Source organism: Megalobrama amblycephala, linkage group LG10 (assembly GCF_018812025.1).
Source record: "Megalobrama amblycephala isolate DHTTF-2021 linkage group LG10, ASM1881202v1, whole genome shotgun sequence".
Taxonomy (NCBI): Eukaryota; Metazoa; Chordata; class Actinopteri; order Cypriniformes; family Xenocyprididae; genus Megalobrama; species Megalobrama amblycephala.
Genome location: NC_063053.1, coordinates 10831808 through 10851281, shown reverse-complemented (window position 1 = coordinate 10851281; position 19474 = coordinate 10831808). Strand labels below are relative to the sequence as shown.

Sequence of the window (19474 nt, the reverse complement as noted above, 5' to 3'; positions counted from 1 at the left end):
TGTGCTCTGCCCGTTAGACGAAACCATTTGCATTAACCAACAGAGAGAAAACACACAGATCGCCTCACCTACCAATTACTGCTACAGCCGTCTGTGCCGAGATCTCTTTGTGCATGTTGTGCGTGTTTTTGTGTGTGCCCTATGATCGTGTTTTATGCATGACCTTGTGATTCCAGAGGTGTACTGCAAGTGAAATGTGTTTGTATGAGCGTGCATGTGTGTGTGTGTGTGTGTATGAGGGTGGGTGCTAGTAATACATGAATATATTTAGGTGAGCAGAAATGCTCATGGAGCGCTGCTTGACATTGCCCTAATGATGTCGTGTCACCTGGTGTCCACTGTGACCACGCAGCCAATTAGCACAGAAAGAGAGACACACACAAGACAAATCAAATTACCCATCTGCCCTCATCCCTTGATCCCGTTCAGCCTCCGTTATTTATTCAAAGGAGCCACTCGTTCATTTGGGCATAGCGGGAGCCCGGGGTGATGCTGCAGGTGTGTCTGTGTTTTGTGTTGATGAACGCACAGGGGTCAAGAGTGTGTGCACTAGGCAAAGTACGCTTTCTTCACCTGGGGTCAAGTATGTGAACCGATAAAGTCTTTTTTTTAGGCTGGTACATGTGTGTTCTAGAGTAAAAAAAAAAAAAAAAAAAAAAACTCAGACTCATTGGAAATAAGTAACTGGCTACATTTCTGCTGAAGTGCAAAAAAAAAAAAAAATTTATACTAAGGCTTCATAAAATGTTTTATTGTTTTGGTCCAAAATTCCATTTTATTTTTTCCCAAATTCCATTCTTACTGTTTAATTTTTCAGATAATTTTTTTTTTTTTCTGGATTCTGTTTTAATGGTTAAATTAAATTTTAGTAATCAAATAACATCTAATTATTTGAAATCAACAGCACTTTAACAACTATTTATTAAAAATGTCTAACAAAAAATAGGCCCTTATATATTTAAATTTTTCATTGTAATGGTTTAATTAATTGTATTGATCAAAACCATGTCTAATCAATTGAATTCACTAAAGATGAACAATTTATTATTATAATTATTTTTTTTTTCTCCAGAAATTCTGTGTTGTCTGTTTTAATTTTTCTGGATTCATAACTTAAGACATAACTTATCAGAAACAGTGTTAATCAAATGAAGCCATAAAACATGAACAATTTAATTAATATTTTAAGGGGGACACTACAGGCAAAAACACTGTTTTTTCATGCACCTCTCAATTTTGAGATTTTGCGCTTTTTGCCTTTTCAAAGTATTTATTTATTTATTTATTTTTTTTTTTTTGGACTGGTGGAAAGAAAACATCCAAAATAAACTTTTAAGTGTATTTTTTATAGCACTTTTTTATAGAAATTTTTTATATCTATTTGCGTCCGTAGATTTCAATTATAGTAATAAATATCTTTAAAGGCTGTTTTCTCAAAATGAGTTTTTTCTCCTGCTCTGAATCAGAAATCTCCACTCCAGCAGAACTTACATAAACCAAACTTTACAGTTTTATTCCTATCTATATTCTGAAGGTTTTTACAGATGGATTTGTTGATGTATAATTTGCCTAATTTTTATACAACATTTTATTCCTAAAAAAATGGTGATTTTTTTTTCTGACTGTTGACAGCATTTTCTGATTTATGGAGTGATAAAAATAGATTTCCAAAATTCCCTCTGTAAAAACATTTGACTTTAATATGTCAAAAAAAAAAACAACAAAAAAAAAAAAAGAAGAAGATTTTATTCAGATTTTTTAGTGCATATTTAAATTAGTGCAAATTAGTGCATATTTAATTAGATAATCATTTACCTCATTTGCCTCATTTACCTATTTAGACATAACATTTCAGAAAACTTGTAATACTAATTTTTTTTTTTTTTTTTTTTTTTGCAATTTTTAATGTAATTTTGTGATATTCCTTAAAAAAAGTTTCAGAGAGCTCTGGAGATGAAATTCATGAGTTCATGTCCTCATATAATAAGATGCTGAAAACACCTCAAGTATATGTACCTGAAGCAACGTATTTCTGGTCTCCAAATTTTGTCCTCATTCATACAAAAGTTCTGCAAAACTTAAAGCTAAAATAAGGTGCCATTCTGCAAATTTTTGGAATGTGTAAATGGCTTTAAATCCGTTTCTAAGGGGCCATGGGTGGATTAAATGTATTGAATCGCTCTGTTCACTTTTGCTCATTTATACATTTCAATTACTTGTGCGTTAGTCCACCACCTGGAGTTGTTGCTGTGTGTGTGTGTCTGGGGAGGGGGTAATTCTGTAAACTCCAGTCAGACTGAACGTGGATCTGACATGGATCTGATTAGGTCTCTGCAGTGAGCTTCAGAGCTGCTGTAATTAAGCTGTCAGTCAAACGCAGGTTGTGAGGGGTAGAAATAAACACCAGCTAATCATGTGGGAGGAACCTTATTATTATGATTGTATAGGCCAATATGCAATTCTTTAATAATTTACAAATATTTAAGTTTTATATTCTACGGTGTTACAGTATTTTGTGATTTTTTTTTTTCTCTTCAATGTCCTGTGTAGTGCAAAAACGCATCAGAATTAAATTGTGGATGGCTTTTCAGAAAGAAATTCATGGAGACTGAGACGGCAGAAAGCTCACCTGGTTTGTTTTGTTTATTTTACAAAAGCACAGTGTTTTGTTGTTATTATGAGTGTACATACCCTTTACAGTTTTAAATGATGACTTACTCTTATCTTATCAATACTGGAGTATTTTAAGTTCTTTTCGCTGTTATCAGAAAAAATGTTTTCAGCATCGGCAACCCCATAGTGTTCATTTCCAGTTCTGTTTCTGATTTTGAGTTAAGACAAGCTGCAGAGTTGTAATTTGTATTTACAAATGTAGTTTCAATGAAGTGTAGTCCTTAATACTATTACGCACACAGCATATGGGCAATTCATTCAGAAACTTTAGATGATATGAACTAAAAATAGTATATAATAGTATATATACGTATATATGAGAGAGAGAGAGAGAGAGAGAGAGAGAGAGAGAGAGAGAGAGAGAGAGAATTCAAAACATTTATTAATTCGAATGAGCTTTATTGGCATGACAAATTGTACGTAATATTGCTAAAACATTGATATGAACAGGAAAAATAAAAAAAGAACTAGAGATAATGAATTGTGTGATGAACAAGTGTAGACGAATGTATGTACTATGTGTATGTAGAACATGTGTGTAGTGTATACAAAACTGTATTAACTATGGCCATGTTAATTGCTTTGACAATAGTTTGGATAAATATGTCAAAACAGTTACTATATAAGGGAGTAAATATGTATAATTGTTCAAAACAAATAATTATTTATGTTTGTCACAAAACTTGTTGTTGAAAGGAAATTATTGCTTAGTTGTGTTTATTCATTAAATTCTTCCTGGCATTCCAAACAGAATTCCAATTCAACTTTGTGTGGGGTGTGGCCAATTCATAAATTAATACTCAAATTTTAAAGCAAGACATCCTCAGTTCTTAGGGTGTTCTCTCACAAAAGTTTTTGGTGTGGACTGAGGTAATTTGATGTTGGAGTTCAGTTCATGTAAATTTTAACCTTCCCTGACTGTGACATCACAAATGAAAATGCAATCTATTAATTCCATTTATTTGTCTTTGAATGTGTGTGTGTTTGATGAGAATGGAAGAAATGCGACTTGACAAATGTCTGGTTTAATGGACGAGAGTGTCTTTTGAGTGGATGAGACTGCTGTCTAACTCGCGCTTGTCTTTGTCAGGTGGTGTTCGAAGGTATCCGTGGAAATGGCTTTGAGGGAGACATTGCTATTGACGACGTTTCTGTTACCAAGGGGAAGTGCAAACAAAAGGATAGTGTGGACAAAACAGGTCTGTACCATCAGCAACACTTCTACAGCACAAAAAACACCTCTTAGCCTGGATCCCTCAGTAATGAACTTTATATCTGCTTTATATCTTCTTTTTGTCTTTTTTTTTTATTAAGTTTGTATGTTTTTTTCCCTCAGCGTCATATTTGATACATCAGTATGATATAGTGAGAATACAGAGCTTGTACTTGAGGAGGCACAAACTGAGCAAAATGTGCAACTTGGTGCAGTTGCTGATATTTATATGACCAAAAAGTAAGATGAAATGCTGATAGCTTGTAAATCAGTCAGATTTTTATAGCAGTATAGTAGACTACATGTATATAAAATGCATATGAATATCAGTTATCACTCTTCATCATTTTATTAATATGATATTTAAAGCCTTGGTTTTATGATCAAACCTCTGTAGTTTTTATTATGCTGCAAATAGGGTTAAGAGTTCACTGGAGGAGAAAATAATGACTATAATAATGAGATTTCAGTCTCTCCAAGTTATTGTATGACTTCAGAAGACTTGGAATATAGAGCACAAGTCAACTCCTTTTATGATGCTTTTATGGTGCTTTTTTGTTCTTCTTTGAGATTTAATAGTACAGACAGAATATCAAACGGATTGAAATGACATGATGGTGAGTAAATGATAAAATGTGAATGATTCCTGTAATTCGGTTACATCAGGAAGGTCTGAGAAATTAAATGTCAGTAAGAAACAAGTTGCCAGACTGTGAGCATGCAGGAGAGATGTCACACCAGAACAGTGTTTGGGATGGAAGTACGCACTGGTCGAGGCAGCTGTAGAGGGCTGCAGGGGCTCAGGCACGGGGCCCAGGTCTGACAGCCTTGGCTTCTTCTCACCTCGTGCAGCCCTCTGATGGTGTGGCAGGCCTCGGGTCTCCTCCTGAATGCTGATCTTGGCACATGATGGGTATGAATGCATGCACACAGACAGGAAAAGGCCCAACGCCAGACTCTAAGAGAGAGACAGGGCAGCTGTCCAGAACACCATCCCCCTCAATGCTCACTAGATGAACTGATAAAATATCATTCTCATTACTGTAGTGCAGGAACATACACCTTGCAATTCATGCCATATATGCATTGATATGCATTAATCACATATAATGAATAATTGCCTTTAAATGGACATATAGGCCTACTACCGTTCAAAATTTTTGGTAAGTACGATTTATTTTTTTAAGTCTCTTATGCTCACCAAAGCTTTTCTTTGATTAAAAATAGAGTAAAAACAGTACTATTTTGAAATATTATTACATTTTTAAATAACTGTTTTCTATTTGAATATATTTTAAAATGTAATTTATTCCTGTGATGCAAAGCTGAATTTTCAGCATCATCACTCCAGTCTTCAGTGTCACATGATCCTTCAGAAATCATTCTAATATGCTGATTTTCTGCTCAAGAAACATTTCTGATTATTATCAAAATTAAAAACAGTTGTGCTGCTTAGTATTTTTGTGTTAATTGTGATAATAATAAAATATCCAGGTAATTTAACGTAAAATTACCAGAATTACTTTTCCGGTAAATACACCGTTTATATATATAAATTATAAATATACCATTCACACATCCGTACCACAATACCGATAAACTCTGTGATGGAAATTACCTTTAAACGCTGAGCCATTTTCTTCATCCATCTTATATTTTTCTTCCGAGTGACAGGTGTAATCACACTGAAAGCGATTTTGCTCTTAAAAAAAACACCAGACACATAATAGTTACTATAGTATTGCAGTTACTATAGAATACAACAGGAAAAAAAGGCAGGTTCTCAAGCGTGACACGTGGCGCAAAGGTCAGATATTCTTCTAGCGCATGTTTACATTGAAAAACAGTGAAAAGCAGTGGTGTCACTTGACCCTTTTTTGCTGTGCCCCAGTAAAATTTTCTGATGAGGTATAGTTACAGTAGATAGATACGTCTGAAAATAGGCTCTATATTTCCCTCTTCCTTCTCTTTTCCCTGTGGAATCCTCGACTTGAGTTGCAGTCTGTCAGACAATTATTCATAATATGACATTGTTTTCTCTAAAGACATGAAAGTGTCTTCATTCTTTGTTCACACACAGCATCATACGCGTAATTTACTGGTAATGTTACAACTTCTCATAGGCCTACAGGTAATTTGCCAGACCAATTTACCAGGATTTTTGAAAAGGTCCTGTTCACACACGATCTCTTAAAATTAAAATCTTAATTTCTTTCATGGAAAAAAACTGACTCCAAACTTTTGAACACATTATTGAGTGCAAAATTCTTACTAAAAGTAAGCTTTATTTTATTTGAGAGAAATACCATTTTTTATTTTTTCTATTGATTTTGATTTTTCAAATATGACCTGGCATATTTTGTGATATTCAATCATAAAATCCTTTATTTTTCATCTGTGAGGCCTTATGCTGACTGACTGTCTGTTACCAGCTTTCATTGACAAACATCTGTCTGTCATGAAGATGGATGGAAACACTTCTTCTGTCCTATAGATAGGATAGATAGATGTACTGTAGACTGCATTGCTGCCAGCACTATTTAACATTAATTAAAAATATTGTGGAAACAGGTTAAGTGAATAGTCCTAAACAAGCTTCCATAATTACCAGTGCTGCCAGAGAAGAAATCTAACAGCCACCTCAAGTGCTGTGCGAGATGTTTCAAAGCATACAGTATCAAAACACCCCCGTGATAACACAGTGTCCATGGCAGCGGCTCCTTATCACCTAGCCTGGAAGATAATACAGACACTCCAGCAGAGAGAAGCTCTCACTGGTACCAGAAAATAATAATGAAACTTAAACATTACCCTTTACAGCATTATGCCTATTACAACTACAGAGACATTTAGCAAGACAAAACCAACATATATGTAAAATATAAATATAAATGTAAAGTACAAATGAATATGAAGAGTATAAGCAAATAAGAATCTATGAATGTGACTAGATTATTATATATGGATGATGAATGGAATAAAAGACTGAAGAGATTGTTAAAGACTCTTCACTTGGCCTTCCTTCCAGAAAGCAAAGATGGAATGTTCACGGTTACTCTCTTGGCATGAGACAGATCCACAACAATCCTCCTCAGAAACTGTAAGATACACAATTATCAAGGGATTATTCAGAGCAATTCATGAGAAATAATATATACTGTTACAACTATGAAAAGTTTTATGGTAACTGTCCTCACATGCACAGCGCTCCATGTCACACAGTCTCGTATAGAATAATCTCCTAAATCAAAGACCTGAATCATCTGAATCACATTTTCAGGGCATAGTTATTTTTGATAGATTGAAGCCTTGACCTTTTTGCTCTGAATATTAAAAATGGCAGAACCCTTATTCCTACTCAGGGAATTCTGTCAAGAACATGTCCTGGTCATATTTCATACCAAAATCAAGAGAAAGGAATAAAACATATTAAAGCCTATTATGCCCATTTCACCCTGCAGTTCTAATTAGATGCTATTATATGCTATAGATATGGTAAGGGGATGTCGAGAGCTCTCATAAAACACAAAAACCCAGCATGTGTGTGCGTGTGTTTTGCGGGGAAACATTTATGAAAACATTATTTTTGTAATTCTGTTTAGTGGAGCCAGTTGGGTAAGAAATTACGCAGCTCACTAAATGATCTTAGATTATCTTCATATACATCCAGAAGCGTTTTATCTAATTAGGTTTCTTTTCCAGTCCAACTGCTTAATTTGCCAGATGGTCTCACATTTCAAAACCACATCTCAATTCATTAAGTCACATATCATGCAGTGTCATTTTTAATAAACAGCTAGAATTTAGCATATTATTTTAGTTGGTTCATCCAAAAATGAAATTTCTGTCATTAAGTACTCACCTTCACGTCGTCCCAAAACCGTAAGACCTTCGTTTGTCTTCGGAACACAAATTAAGATATTTTTGATGAAATCCAAGGGTATCTGATCCACACATAGGCAGTAATGACATTGCACCTTTTGAGGTCCAGAAAGGTACTAAAGACATTGTTGACGTGACTATGGTTCAACCTTAATATTATGACGAGATGAGAATACTTTTTGTGCGCAAAAACAAAACAATAACGACTCTGTTCCTTGTCATACTGCTACACTATTTTCATTGCAGAGCTTCGGGTTTTATGTCTGAACGTGGGCTCAGTATACTTGGAGGGTGAAAGAAATTTCATTTTTGGGTGAACTATCCCTTTAAGTAATACACCAACCATTAACACTCCAGTTCATACCACATAATAAACAAACTGTATTTTTCTTTTTTATTAGCATTATTTTTTATAGTAGTTTTATTTTAAATGGGACTGAGACATCTGAAAAGTCAAGGAGACGCATTGTAAATATTGTTATCATGATTAGGCTATTAGTTAGGTGATGTAACATTATCTCAACTCATTTGCTGAAAGGTATGTAAGTGAGCATTAGCGTGTTCCTTCAGTCCGAGGTTTGTAAATACAGTTTTAGTCCACTTTCAACACTACTTGCAGTTGGCAAGCTGTGTTATTTTCTTTTTCTTACAATCAATGCCAAAAAACCTTAACAAAATAATATTTATCTCACAAATTGGAAGGTGACTCAAAACCAATTCGCCTGTGTGCAGGCACCACCGTGCGAAGCGCCAAAGCATGTGTGCTACCCTCTAGGCATTAGTTTTTCCTGACAGTAACGTGTACGGACATTTTCATATAACAATCCTCAAGCTCCTACGGCTCCAGCCTGATATTTTTTCAATTTTAAATTGTTAAACACCTCAGGATCCTGTCATGCTAAAAGTGAAATGTAAAAAAAAAAGCTCCATTATTATTTCAAGTTTTAATGTAAGCTTATACCTTAGTCTCTGAAAGCGTACTGCGCTGCTCTCTCCTCTGTACCTGGGTTGGTATGAACACTGCCGTTATATCACACACACGCACACAGGGCAAGTGCGGCCCACACACTAAAACCTGTTCATGCCGCCCACAGGTGCTGAGCTGTGCTTACGCACAGGAAAGTGTAACGCGAGCTGCGTGCGGCACACCGCAGGGCAGAACAAAAGAGCCAAATTAACGATTAAGATCAATCATTGTGAAAGCTCCCTCACAGAGAGAATATTCCAGCTCTCAACCGCACGGATTGCTGATAGCTGTTGTTTCTTCGGGAAAAGTTGTGTGTATGTGTGTGTGTACGTGTACTGTTAGCTAGCAGGCTCTGGCTCTGACCCATGAGGCTTTGCTATAGAGGATATGTGCATTCATCAATGAAACTCCTCTCTTCTTTGATTTTTTCCAGGGTCTTTCCTGTTCTGCAGCACATTTGGAACACTTTGGGTATAACAGACATTCAGAAGTCTGTTCGGTTTAAGATCCTTTCAACAGGATTGATTATTTACAGTACACAATTAATAGGATGGATGCCTAAAAAGATGGGAATAAAGAGCTAAAATTAGTCAATTTTAAATTGTATTATTAATCTACCAAATTTTGTCATTTTTTTTCAAACGGTGAAAAATTTCCAAGTGAGACAAACCAACTAATACCACAAAATGGAATGCATCAAATTTCTAATATAGTACTATAGGGATGATGTATTTTTGTACGGCAAAATAAAGAAACGAATTAGCATTTCAGCACTTCCGGTTCCATTGTCCTAAAGTCAGTTTTTTTTTTTTTGTTTTTTTTTGGGTTTTTGGTTAAATGCCTGAAATAAGGTCTGTGGTTAACACAAGCTCAAGATATTTTCTCGTTTTATTCTACAATGTAAAATACATCAGTTTTACCCCCTTGTGATTTTTAAAGCTTTTACTTGTCTTCAAAAAGGTGGTTGCTGACAAGTGTTTAAGGGTGTTTTCACACCTGTGGATCATTTTTGTTCCGCAACAGGGACTAAATTTGTTACAATGTTTCATTTTCTTCTTGGTTCGATCGCTTTTACAAGGCAACATTTCAAAGCTTACCAAAATGTGTTTATGCAAGTCACATGCCAGTACAGCTGTCCTCTTATTGGTCAGAGTTTTCTCAGCATCATCCATTAAAATGATTGACAAGTTAGCTCTATGAGCTTAATTGTGGCTTTATTTGTAATTGTCGAGACACACGCAAACACTATACGAATGTAGCCGTCATTCCCGCTGTTAAATTATGTACTACAGTCATATTATTACTGCGGCATATTCAAACGCGCTCTCTCTGGATCTCCGAGCGCTGTCTAGTAGGCTAACTGTGTTGAGACCATATATGAAGCAGCAGAGTGGGAATCAAGGTTCATCGGGACAGCATTCCTGCACAGAGAGGCGCAATTACACAACATTTTAGGTTGAAGAGGCACTCTTTGTTTTTTAAGTACGGTAACTAATGTGCTCACTCACAGAATCAGACACTACTGCTTTTTATATAACACATTTTTCGTTATGTATTATGATGTTTGGTTTGTTGGTCCGTTGGGTAGGATTGCTTTCACAGAGTTTGTTTGAAAGCGCACCGATACCACCTCTTCAAGGACGTCTTTGTACGCTTGTTTAGTCTGCTTTTGGTGCATTCACACCTGCCCAAATGAACCGCACCAAGGGGACAATGAACTGTGGTGTGATTCAACCAAACTAAATGAGGCAGGTGTGAAAGCACCCTAAATGGCACTACAGAGGTTATCGGACATTTAACGTCATCGGCCGAACAGGAAAACTCTATTCACTAGTCCGCTTTCACAGCCTCATTGTGTTTATAATTATGTTCTTGAAAACTATTCAGGGAACTTTCAGGGAAAACTTTCTCAAACTTTCAGGGAAAATGTTTTCGGGGAAAACATGCAAGTAGTTTGTTTATACTTTAGTATTTTGCTTCTGCCGACTGTATTTAGGCTCCAAAATTCATAAGCGTGGTGGTCATTTTTGAAGATTATCAAAAGATCATAAACTTTTGTTGGTCTCAGAGCTTATTTTCTGCAGTTATCCAAAATCCAATGTAAAAATTCTGTTGGGTTATTGTTGAGGGAACCATAGTGATGATAACTTTCCGATCGGTTATATACTTTGCATACTCTTTTGAACAAGTACTTATTTTGAATAATTACTTTGGAACTGCTAAATAAGTATGTTCTATATAGTATGAATGTGTGTAGTATGAATGTAATCTGGACATACTACATCCACCATATTGTCACTGTCATGTGACTTACTAGCGTCAGTTGTGTTGCTTCACTGCCATTCACAAATCCTCTCCCATGGCCTCATGGGATAGTAAAGTGTCCATTTTATGTGCACTTCAGAATCTCTCCAGAAGTAGTAGGTCATCCTGGTACTTTTTGCCTACTCTTTTATGGATACAAGGGGTGCTTCTCAATATCCCTCCTCGTTTCCTCGCTCCTCCGTCCTCCATCCTATGACCCGGAAACCGATTGAGCTCAGCCATCTTGAAGGACATCTCAATTCTCCAATTGCACCGCGAGGAGGCGAGGAACGAGGAGTGAGGAGGCTTCCCGAGGAGTCATGAGCGAGGATACACAGGTGCATCCTTTGCGGAAGTCTTTCTCATCGAGAAACGTGATGCACGCATAAATTCTCCTCCCCCTTTATATCTGTCACAATAATTTAAATGTATGCTTTAATGTATGCAGTTTAAATAAACTTTACATCTCACATATTTCAACAGGGCATCTTGCTCTTTAATATTTATAATATTTTTTTTAAATAACCAAACTTTAACAACATATGGGAAGATCCCTCGAGTGCAGCTGATGACGCTTTGAAGTGGCGCTAAAGGGAGCGAGGATATATCATTACACTTGATTCAATACCTCCGTCCTCGCTTCTTTTCCTTGCGTCCTTCCTTCGCATCCTGAAGGGGTGGAGCTAAGACGTGAGGAAAGGAAGCGAGGAAAGGAAACGAGGATGCACAAATAAGAATTGAGAAGCACCCAATGAATTTGGACATACATCTTTTGTCACATACTTTTTTTCACCTACTATATAGTAGGGAAGTAAGTGATTTTGGATGCAGCCTTAGTGATACTACCACTTGTTTTTCCTCCAAAATTATGTCACTTCCTGTATGATGATGTGGTTTATGTTAATTAAGGGATTTTACAAAAGATTAACAGGATAGAAAGTGATATTGTGTGCTATCAATTGATTACTATCGGAATCAACATTCTCAATTTGTTTAAAACATTTTGAATAGAAAAGGGGAAAATAGAAGTAACACCTGGAATATTTCTTAATAAGTTTCCTGTTTTCCTAGATAATATGATTTTCATCTTGAGACATGATGGGGACATGAAAACGCACTTCATGTCAGGAATGACCCTCGTCTCTTCTGCTCTCCTCTGGCCTGTTCTGCTCGGGGTGCTGCCCATGGGAGCTCAACCGTGAGCTGTTCCTCCTTTAGAGATGAATGATGATTGGCTCTGGCGTCCCATGTGTTACTCCGTCCCCATAAATCACACCATGACTGGGATTTGGCTGTAGGGTGGAAAGGCTGAGCGGGTAGAACGAGAGAGAGGAAGAATGTACATTTTGAAGTGAAGGTGACCTGTTGAATTGGAATTAGAAATCTGAAGGCCCCACAAAATACGCACACACAAACATTAAAACATACACAAACATTGCTGATAGATAGGTTTTTATACACTTTATTAACGAATTTACTATTATTTAGAAATAAAGCTGCACAGATGGATATGCAGCCTGTCTACTCTCTTGCACACACACGTGTGCACACACACATACACAACCCACTCTCAAAATTACCCGCCTCCTTCAAAGGTCCTTGAGAGAGATGTCACGGCTCACACGATCTTGTTCTTTATTGAAAAGGAAGAATAAAAAGCTTTATTATGAATATATTGATTTCCTGCTAGCCAGAAAAATCCTTGATATAAATTCATATTGATTTTTTTAAATACAATACCTGCGCTTTATTTATTAAACCCATTTTGTTGGCAGATCGCATGCATAATTAAATGTACACGTGTACGTGTGTTGTGATCGGAGTCGCTGCTTTTTAAATAACACTACAAGCATGTTTCGTCCAGCCCTCATCAACTTCTGAGGCCATTTCCTGTGAGCTGTGCCGAAAGATATTACTCAACATTACCTCTGAGACATAATGACTTGTAATTGTCCTCACGCAGGTCATCCGTCTTCCGTAGCTCACAGATATTACCGCTTACGGTCTCCGGTTCAGTCACGCGATGATGCCAGCCGCTGTAGTCCCATCCGTCCGATCCTTTATTTCAGTGTCCCACGCTTCTTTGTGCCAAAAGCTTGACAGGAGCAAGACACCATTTACAACAGCATCCCACGTACCCTCATACTTCCATTCTGAAAGAAGTCTGACCCCACAGCTATCGTGTGGTTAAGGTTAAGAGATGTTTTTCTTTACAAGAGCTTTTTGTGAGCTAGGTATCAAGGTACAGTACCCCATTTTGGATGCTTTGAATTAGACTCGCAATGCTTTAGGCTTTAAAACAGTCACTTCTCATGATGTTCAGCTCTTGGTTTGTACAAAATGTAAGTCATAGGTCACATCCACTGTCAAAAAAATGTGCAATACTTGTACCTTTAGGGGTACAACAGCATGTTACTAGGGCAGTATCCCCAAAAGGATGATTTTGTACCTTATCTGTTCTTAAAGGGTGCATATTAGTAATATTACCTACTACTATTATCCTTTTAGGGGTGCAAAGTTAAAGGGTACTGGTCCAGTGTCAAGCTGTTGTACCCCTAAAGAAATGCCAGTGTTTGAGTGTTGGTATTAGTACTTACCACATAAAATGATCTGTTGTGGAATTGTTGTTTTCAGCTGTATAAATGTTTGTGTAAACAGTTTTCCTGTAACACACCAACAAATATGTCAAAATTCCAGTCAGAGGTGAAGATGTGTCTTGGAAATGCTTTGGCCAATTTTTTATAAATTTGAGGAAGATTTTCAAACCGTGCCAAATGAAAGTTTTCAAATAGATGCTGCATATTCAAAGCATTCCTGTAGCTCAAGGTCATGGGTTTGATTCCCAGGGAATGAAAGGGCTGATAGAAATGTATAAATGCAATGTAAATCACTTTGGATAAAAAATACCTTCCAAATGCATGAATATAAATATAATTTTAGGAGAAACATCTAAGAGAACTTCAATGAAACACACCTCAGAGCTCTATTAAAGAGTTAGTTCACCCAAAAATAAAATTTCTTTCATTAATTACTCACCCTCATTTTGCACAAATTAAGGTATTTTTGATTAAATCTGAGAGGTATATGGCTTGTCCATAGACAGCAATATAATCACCACTTTCAAGGTCCAGAAAGGTACTAAAGACATTGTTAAAATGGTCGACAAGACTACAGTTGTTCAACCTTAATTTTATGAAGGGATGAGAATACTTTCTGTGTGCAAAAACAAAACAAAAATAAATATAGCTGCGAGCAGCGATGACGGGCCAAAGCCCGGTGGCACCGCCACCCCGGTGGCTTCAGGGCAACTGTGCACGACGGGCAATGGGCATTTAAAACAGTTAAGCATAAAAGGACTATGTCAAATTCACACCACATTTACTGCACTATAAGGTGGCGCTATAGAGCCCCTCCTCCCTGCCTGTTTCTAAGGCTTTGCCCATGTCTACTGGCTAACAATCCTGATGTGTGTGTGGAGTTTCAAACAATTTGAAGCATGCTAAGAGCCTCAAAAGCATTCAAAATTAATATTAAAGTTTGATGCGTTGCCAAGGCAACTATGTTTGAGATATCACTATTCTTTTCAAAGGTCTACATCTACCATGTTTTGACATTATTTAAATGAAGTTTGAAGCAAATAGGGTAAAAATAAGATGGTGATCTCAAAGCATGCTGAAAGTAACACATTTCCTGCTGCCAGTTGGTGGCGCTATAACTTTGACTCACAATAGTCACATCTATGTGATCAGCCTTGTACAACGAACACACAGCCGAAAATTCATCAAAATCAATTAATGTATGCAGAAGTTATAACACTTTGTTTCCCTTTTATTGCTATAAATTTGTTGCCTCGCCATGGCCAAAACATTTGAGATATCCAAAATCCTTTTGCAATTACACAATTTCAATGTATTAGCACCAAGTTAAAAAAGTTTGGTGTAAATTGTATAAACCCTGTTGGAGTAGTAGTATTAAATTCAAAGGCTGTTTTTTTCAAAAAATTAACATTCAAACCAAAATAGCTGACTTCCTGTTGGTCGGAGCTAATGAATGTAAATTAGAAAATGGTCCGGCTTGATGAGAACAATATGTGTACCGAGTTTGGTGACTGTAGGAAAAACTAACCGCCCCACTTTTGTCAAAAGGTGGCGCTACTGAGCCCCTCCACCAAGCCCATTTCTATGGCTTTGTCAATGTCTACTGGTTGACAATATTGATGTGTGTGTCGAGTTTCATGCAATTTGAAGCATGTTAAGAGCCTAAAAAACACTCAAGAATATTATTAAAGTTTGACGTGTTGCCATGGCAACAATATATCAAATATCAAAAATCCTGTCACAGGTCTACATCTGCTGTGTATTGACATTACACTGATGAAGTTTGAAGCAAATCAGGTAAACATAACAGAGTGAACTCAATGCATTTTGAAAGTGACACACTTCCTGCTGCCAGTTGGTGGCGCTATAACTTTGACTCACAATAGTCACATCCATGTGATCAGACTCCTATAACGAACACACAGCTGAAGTTTCATAAACATTAATCAATGTATGCAGAAGTTATAACCTGTTTCCCTTTTCTCGCCATAAATTCGTAATTAAAAAATCTCTTCTATTCCCTGTCATTATCCTTACGCAGTTAACGCAGTAAGCACAGTGAAGGCTTCCATGTTTATGTCTGAATGCTGGCTCAGTACTGGCCAAAGCTGCACACGACGCATGCGTGTGATGCTGACGCAGGAGCCGACCAATAATGAGTCTGCGTTCTGACATAGAACCTAGAAGCGCTGGACGTAAAAAACGTATGAGAACGACACAGAAGAGAAGATATTGTTGAATAAAGTCATTATTTATGTTTTGTTTTTGCACACAAAAATTATTCTCATCACTTCATAAAATTAAGGTTGAACCACTGTTGTCACGTCGACTGTTTTAACGATGACTTTAGTACCTTTCTGGGCCTTGAAAGTGTTGATTATATTGCTGTCTATTGACGAGTCATTTATCTCTCGGATTTCATCAAAAATATCTTAATTTGTGTTCCGAAGATAAACGAAGGTCTTAGGGGCAGTTCACACAGAACGCGTCTTTGCGTCTAAAAGCGCAGCATAGAACGCGAAAGTCTCGAGACGCGCCTTTGAGACGTGATGCAATAACGACAATAACGGAAATAATAGAAATAGGCAAACTGCAGAATTGACAGATACAAGTTTTGACATGCATTTTCTTCTGGAGCCGTGATGCTCATGTTGCAGATTGTTCCCTGTCCACTGTTCTGTCACTATAAAGGTGAACGGAAATAAAGAAGTTGTTTTGTAAAGAGTGTAATAGAGTGTTTGTCTTTATGTTTACAGCAGTTCTGTCTGGGACACACCAGAGTCTTCACCTTCTCCCTGTGATCGTCCAGCTGCTCGGCACCATCTGCCTGACATTCCTCCTTAGATGATACAGATACCCCTGAGCACACACCGCCAGCGTAGAACGCCCCCCGCGGCAGCAATAAGAACTGCCCCGACATGTGACCACCCTTCCTGCTGCTGCCTTCCTCATTTCCTCCTGTGTGTCCTGCTTCTCATGTCCTTTGTCCTTACCTCACTCCACCTCTTATCATTACTTGTGTCTATTTTTTCTTTGGTATCATCTTTGTGGTCACTTGTTGAGCTTTTACATGCTTTGTGGCACCTTTTATGTTTTATATAAGCATAATCTCAGTTAACGTTGATCATTTCTGCCCATATGTCTTGACATCTTCACCTAATCCGCCCCGTTTCCCGTGTATGTATCCGACACGCCAATGTGTCAACTGTTACCAAAGATGACGGAGGGCTTACAGGATGAACGGATGGCTGAAAGAGTGACAAGGACGTCCTTTCCCCAAATGAACTACTTTTTCCACTGACTCAAGTGCATGGAGATGCAATTTCCTTAAGACGTTAAGATTGCAAGGAATAATGTGAGCAGGAACGGAGGAGTGAAACGAGTGGTCACGAAGTTACTGATGGACCTGTACATGCACGTGTATATGATGTATTGGAAAGTATCGAGCTACAGAAAAGACAAACGGACTCCGATTGCAACTTCTAGGACTATGACAATGTGAAACTAAAGAAGCACAAATTTATATCTTTTTTTTTCTTTTTTCTTTTTGTAGTTATTTTGGTTCCTTTACGTGGCATTCCGTCAGTCTGGGTTTGCTGTACACTTCTTGTCCTTTGGCTTTCTTTACAGTGTGCCACTGCTGCATTGCCGTTCAGTTTGTTAAGGGGTAGAATTTGGTTCTGAAAATGACACAATGTGAACTTTGGACCAGAAGAGCATCAGTTACCTCACCTTCAATTTACAAGATACATAAAGCACTTGGACAAACTTGTGAGAACGATTACTTTAGCTTCAATCAAACTGCCAGGAGAGTGTTAGTTCTCACTGGGTCAGTTGTTCTCCTTCAGCAATAGGACTGTACCTCTGACTGCAATGAACGTTCTCCTCTTCATGGATACGGGCACATGGATTCCAACAGAAGACAGACAAACTGCACTCTTGGCTTTGATTCAAGAATGTCATTTTGCATACCATTAGAGAGAAATCGCATGTACATTCAAGCTCTTCAAGGGTTACCATTAACAAACTATTTTATTTTGCAAGTTTTGAGATGGCAGCAAACAGTTGACATGAAAAGTTGTGCTAAAAGACACAATGTTTATCGCTGAAGCATCCTACAGTAATGCTGCATTCCATTTACATCGGAAAGTTGTTCCTACTTGGAAAACTGCAATAGATTGCCACTTGAAGTCACTTGAACTTGAAAACTTTGGTAAGAGGGTGGCATCAGAGTCCTGCTCGGGTCCTGTTTGGTAAACCTTCACCCAACATAGTAACAGAAAAAATGTGAGAATGTGCATCCATTGAGTAAACAATACAAAACTTTTGCCTACATCATGCAAGCCTATATAGGCTATTTTGAACAAATGTGCATAAATCACACCATAGGCAATACAGATGCTTAGGTCTCCATAAATTAAAAGAACATATAGCCAAATGTGAGTGAGCCTTTATAGTATCGGGGACATTTTGGCGGATTCACTCTGCATTTAAATGTGGTTGTCTCTCCTGAAACTCTGCAGTGTATGCGTGGCCATTGGTCCTCTTAGCAGCGCGATTGGCTAGAATGCCAACGCTGCAAATCGTGTTGTAATTAGAAACCTTTGACGGTCTTCACACTACAGAACGTGAACACATATAAGCATGGGACCGTTTGAAAGCAGCTGTCTATCAGCGGGTACCAAATTGAGTCGAAAAAGTCTTGGCTACCCATGCCTATTGATTCCCGACCCGCACCGCAAATGACAACGTAAATATTATTCAACCTGTTACATCATATATTAGTGGTCCACACTGTTAAATGTCGCTGTAGATTTAGCAGCACATTACTGTAAAAACCTACAGTACAGTACCACATTTCTATATTACAGTAAAATACTGTAATTTATATTGCATTCTGGGTAATTTTGTTTGAGCAGGAATATTTTACAGTATATTTTAGTATTGCTGTAACCCTGCTGTAACCTGGCTGTAATATACAGTACCAAGCAATAATACAGGATTGCTGTAAATAACGCGCCACCTGACGTCACATCACACAGACAGAAGAACACAAGCAGCTGGTGACTGGAGAAGCAGAACGGTGTATTTCTGGAAGTTTGGTAAGTTAATTTTACTATTAGGTTTTTACAAAGTGCACCGTTTTTATTCTGGAATGAAACTGCACATTTAGCCAGCGAATGTTGCTAGCTGTAGTCGAAAACACCGTTATTAGATGTGTACGCGCTGTTTCGCCCCGCTTCTCTCCTCACATTTTAAAATCTAACTCAGTGAATTAGCTTACGGTTTATTTCGACCAAACTCGACGTCGATGATTGTTGGAACCGTGGAAAGACGAACCGAAACGGGTTTGGTGAGTTTTAATTTGGTTCTGACGAGTTTGAACGAAGTTTGTTTTACTAATGAGCGCGAGGTTGGAATCTGCTGGGAGATGGATAGACGGCCGTTTGTGTTTAAACAAAAAGGATCTTGCGATTAAAAAAAGTATATTCCTGTGGGGATCCTTTCCATAATGTTGTACGATCCGAGCCTGTCTGTGACAAAAACAAGCACTTTTATAGTCGTACACTGACGGTGCACAAAAGCTCAAACGTATTATATTCGCAGTCCGCCGCGGTCAACACTGCATCTTCAGTTAGTGCTTAGGCACAAAAACATGGAAAAAGATGGCCCAGATCGAAAATACTTAAGTTTCACTTGAAACGTACTGTAAATGGGTGGTTTGGGGTCAGAAAGATTGGCTATTGTTAACTTGACCAGATTATTACTGCATCTGTTTGGTCAAGAAGTCCCTGTTCTGTAGCATAGTGAGTGTAATGACAATAAACGATTATGATA

At 37.5% G+C, this 19474-nt stretch overlaps 1 protein-coding gene and 1 long non-coding RNA gene across 5 annotated transcripts in view; one reads left to right on the top strand and one right to left on the bottom strand.

Annotated features, from left to right (window-relative positions):
* Positions 1-18664, top strand: part of LOC125276727 (MAM domain-containing glycosylphosphatidylinositol anchor protein 1) — a 205336-nt gene extending 186672 nt beyond the window's left edge. For 2 of the 4 annotated variants that reach the window (XM_048204533.1, XM_048204534.1), the window contains exons 17-18: positions 3764-3872; positions 4010-4414. In XM_048204533.1, coding sequence (XP_048060490.1) covers positions 3764-3872; positions 4010-4119 — 219 coding nt within the window. In that variant the 3' untranslated portion in view covers positions 4120-4414. Of the gene's footprint in view, positions 1-3763; positions 3873-4009; positions 4415-16392 lie in introns of those variants that run through there. The other 2 variants (XM_048204536.1, XM_048204535.1) reach the window with 2 other exon arrangements.
* LOC125276728 lies at positions 4438-7767 on the bottom strand. The gene is made up of 2 exons (XR_007186726.1): positions 5505-7767; positions 4438-4904 (listed from the first exon to the last, which is right to left on the bottom strand). It is a non-coding gene; the product is annotated as an uncharacterized LOC125276728 (long non-coding RNA).
* Positions 18665-19474: the final 810 nt, after the last annotated feature.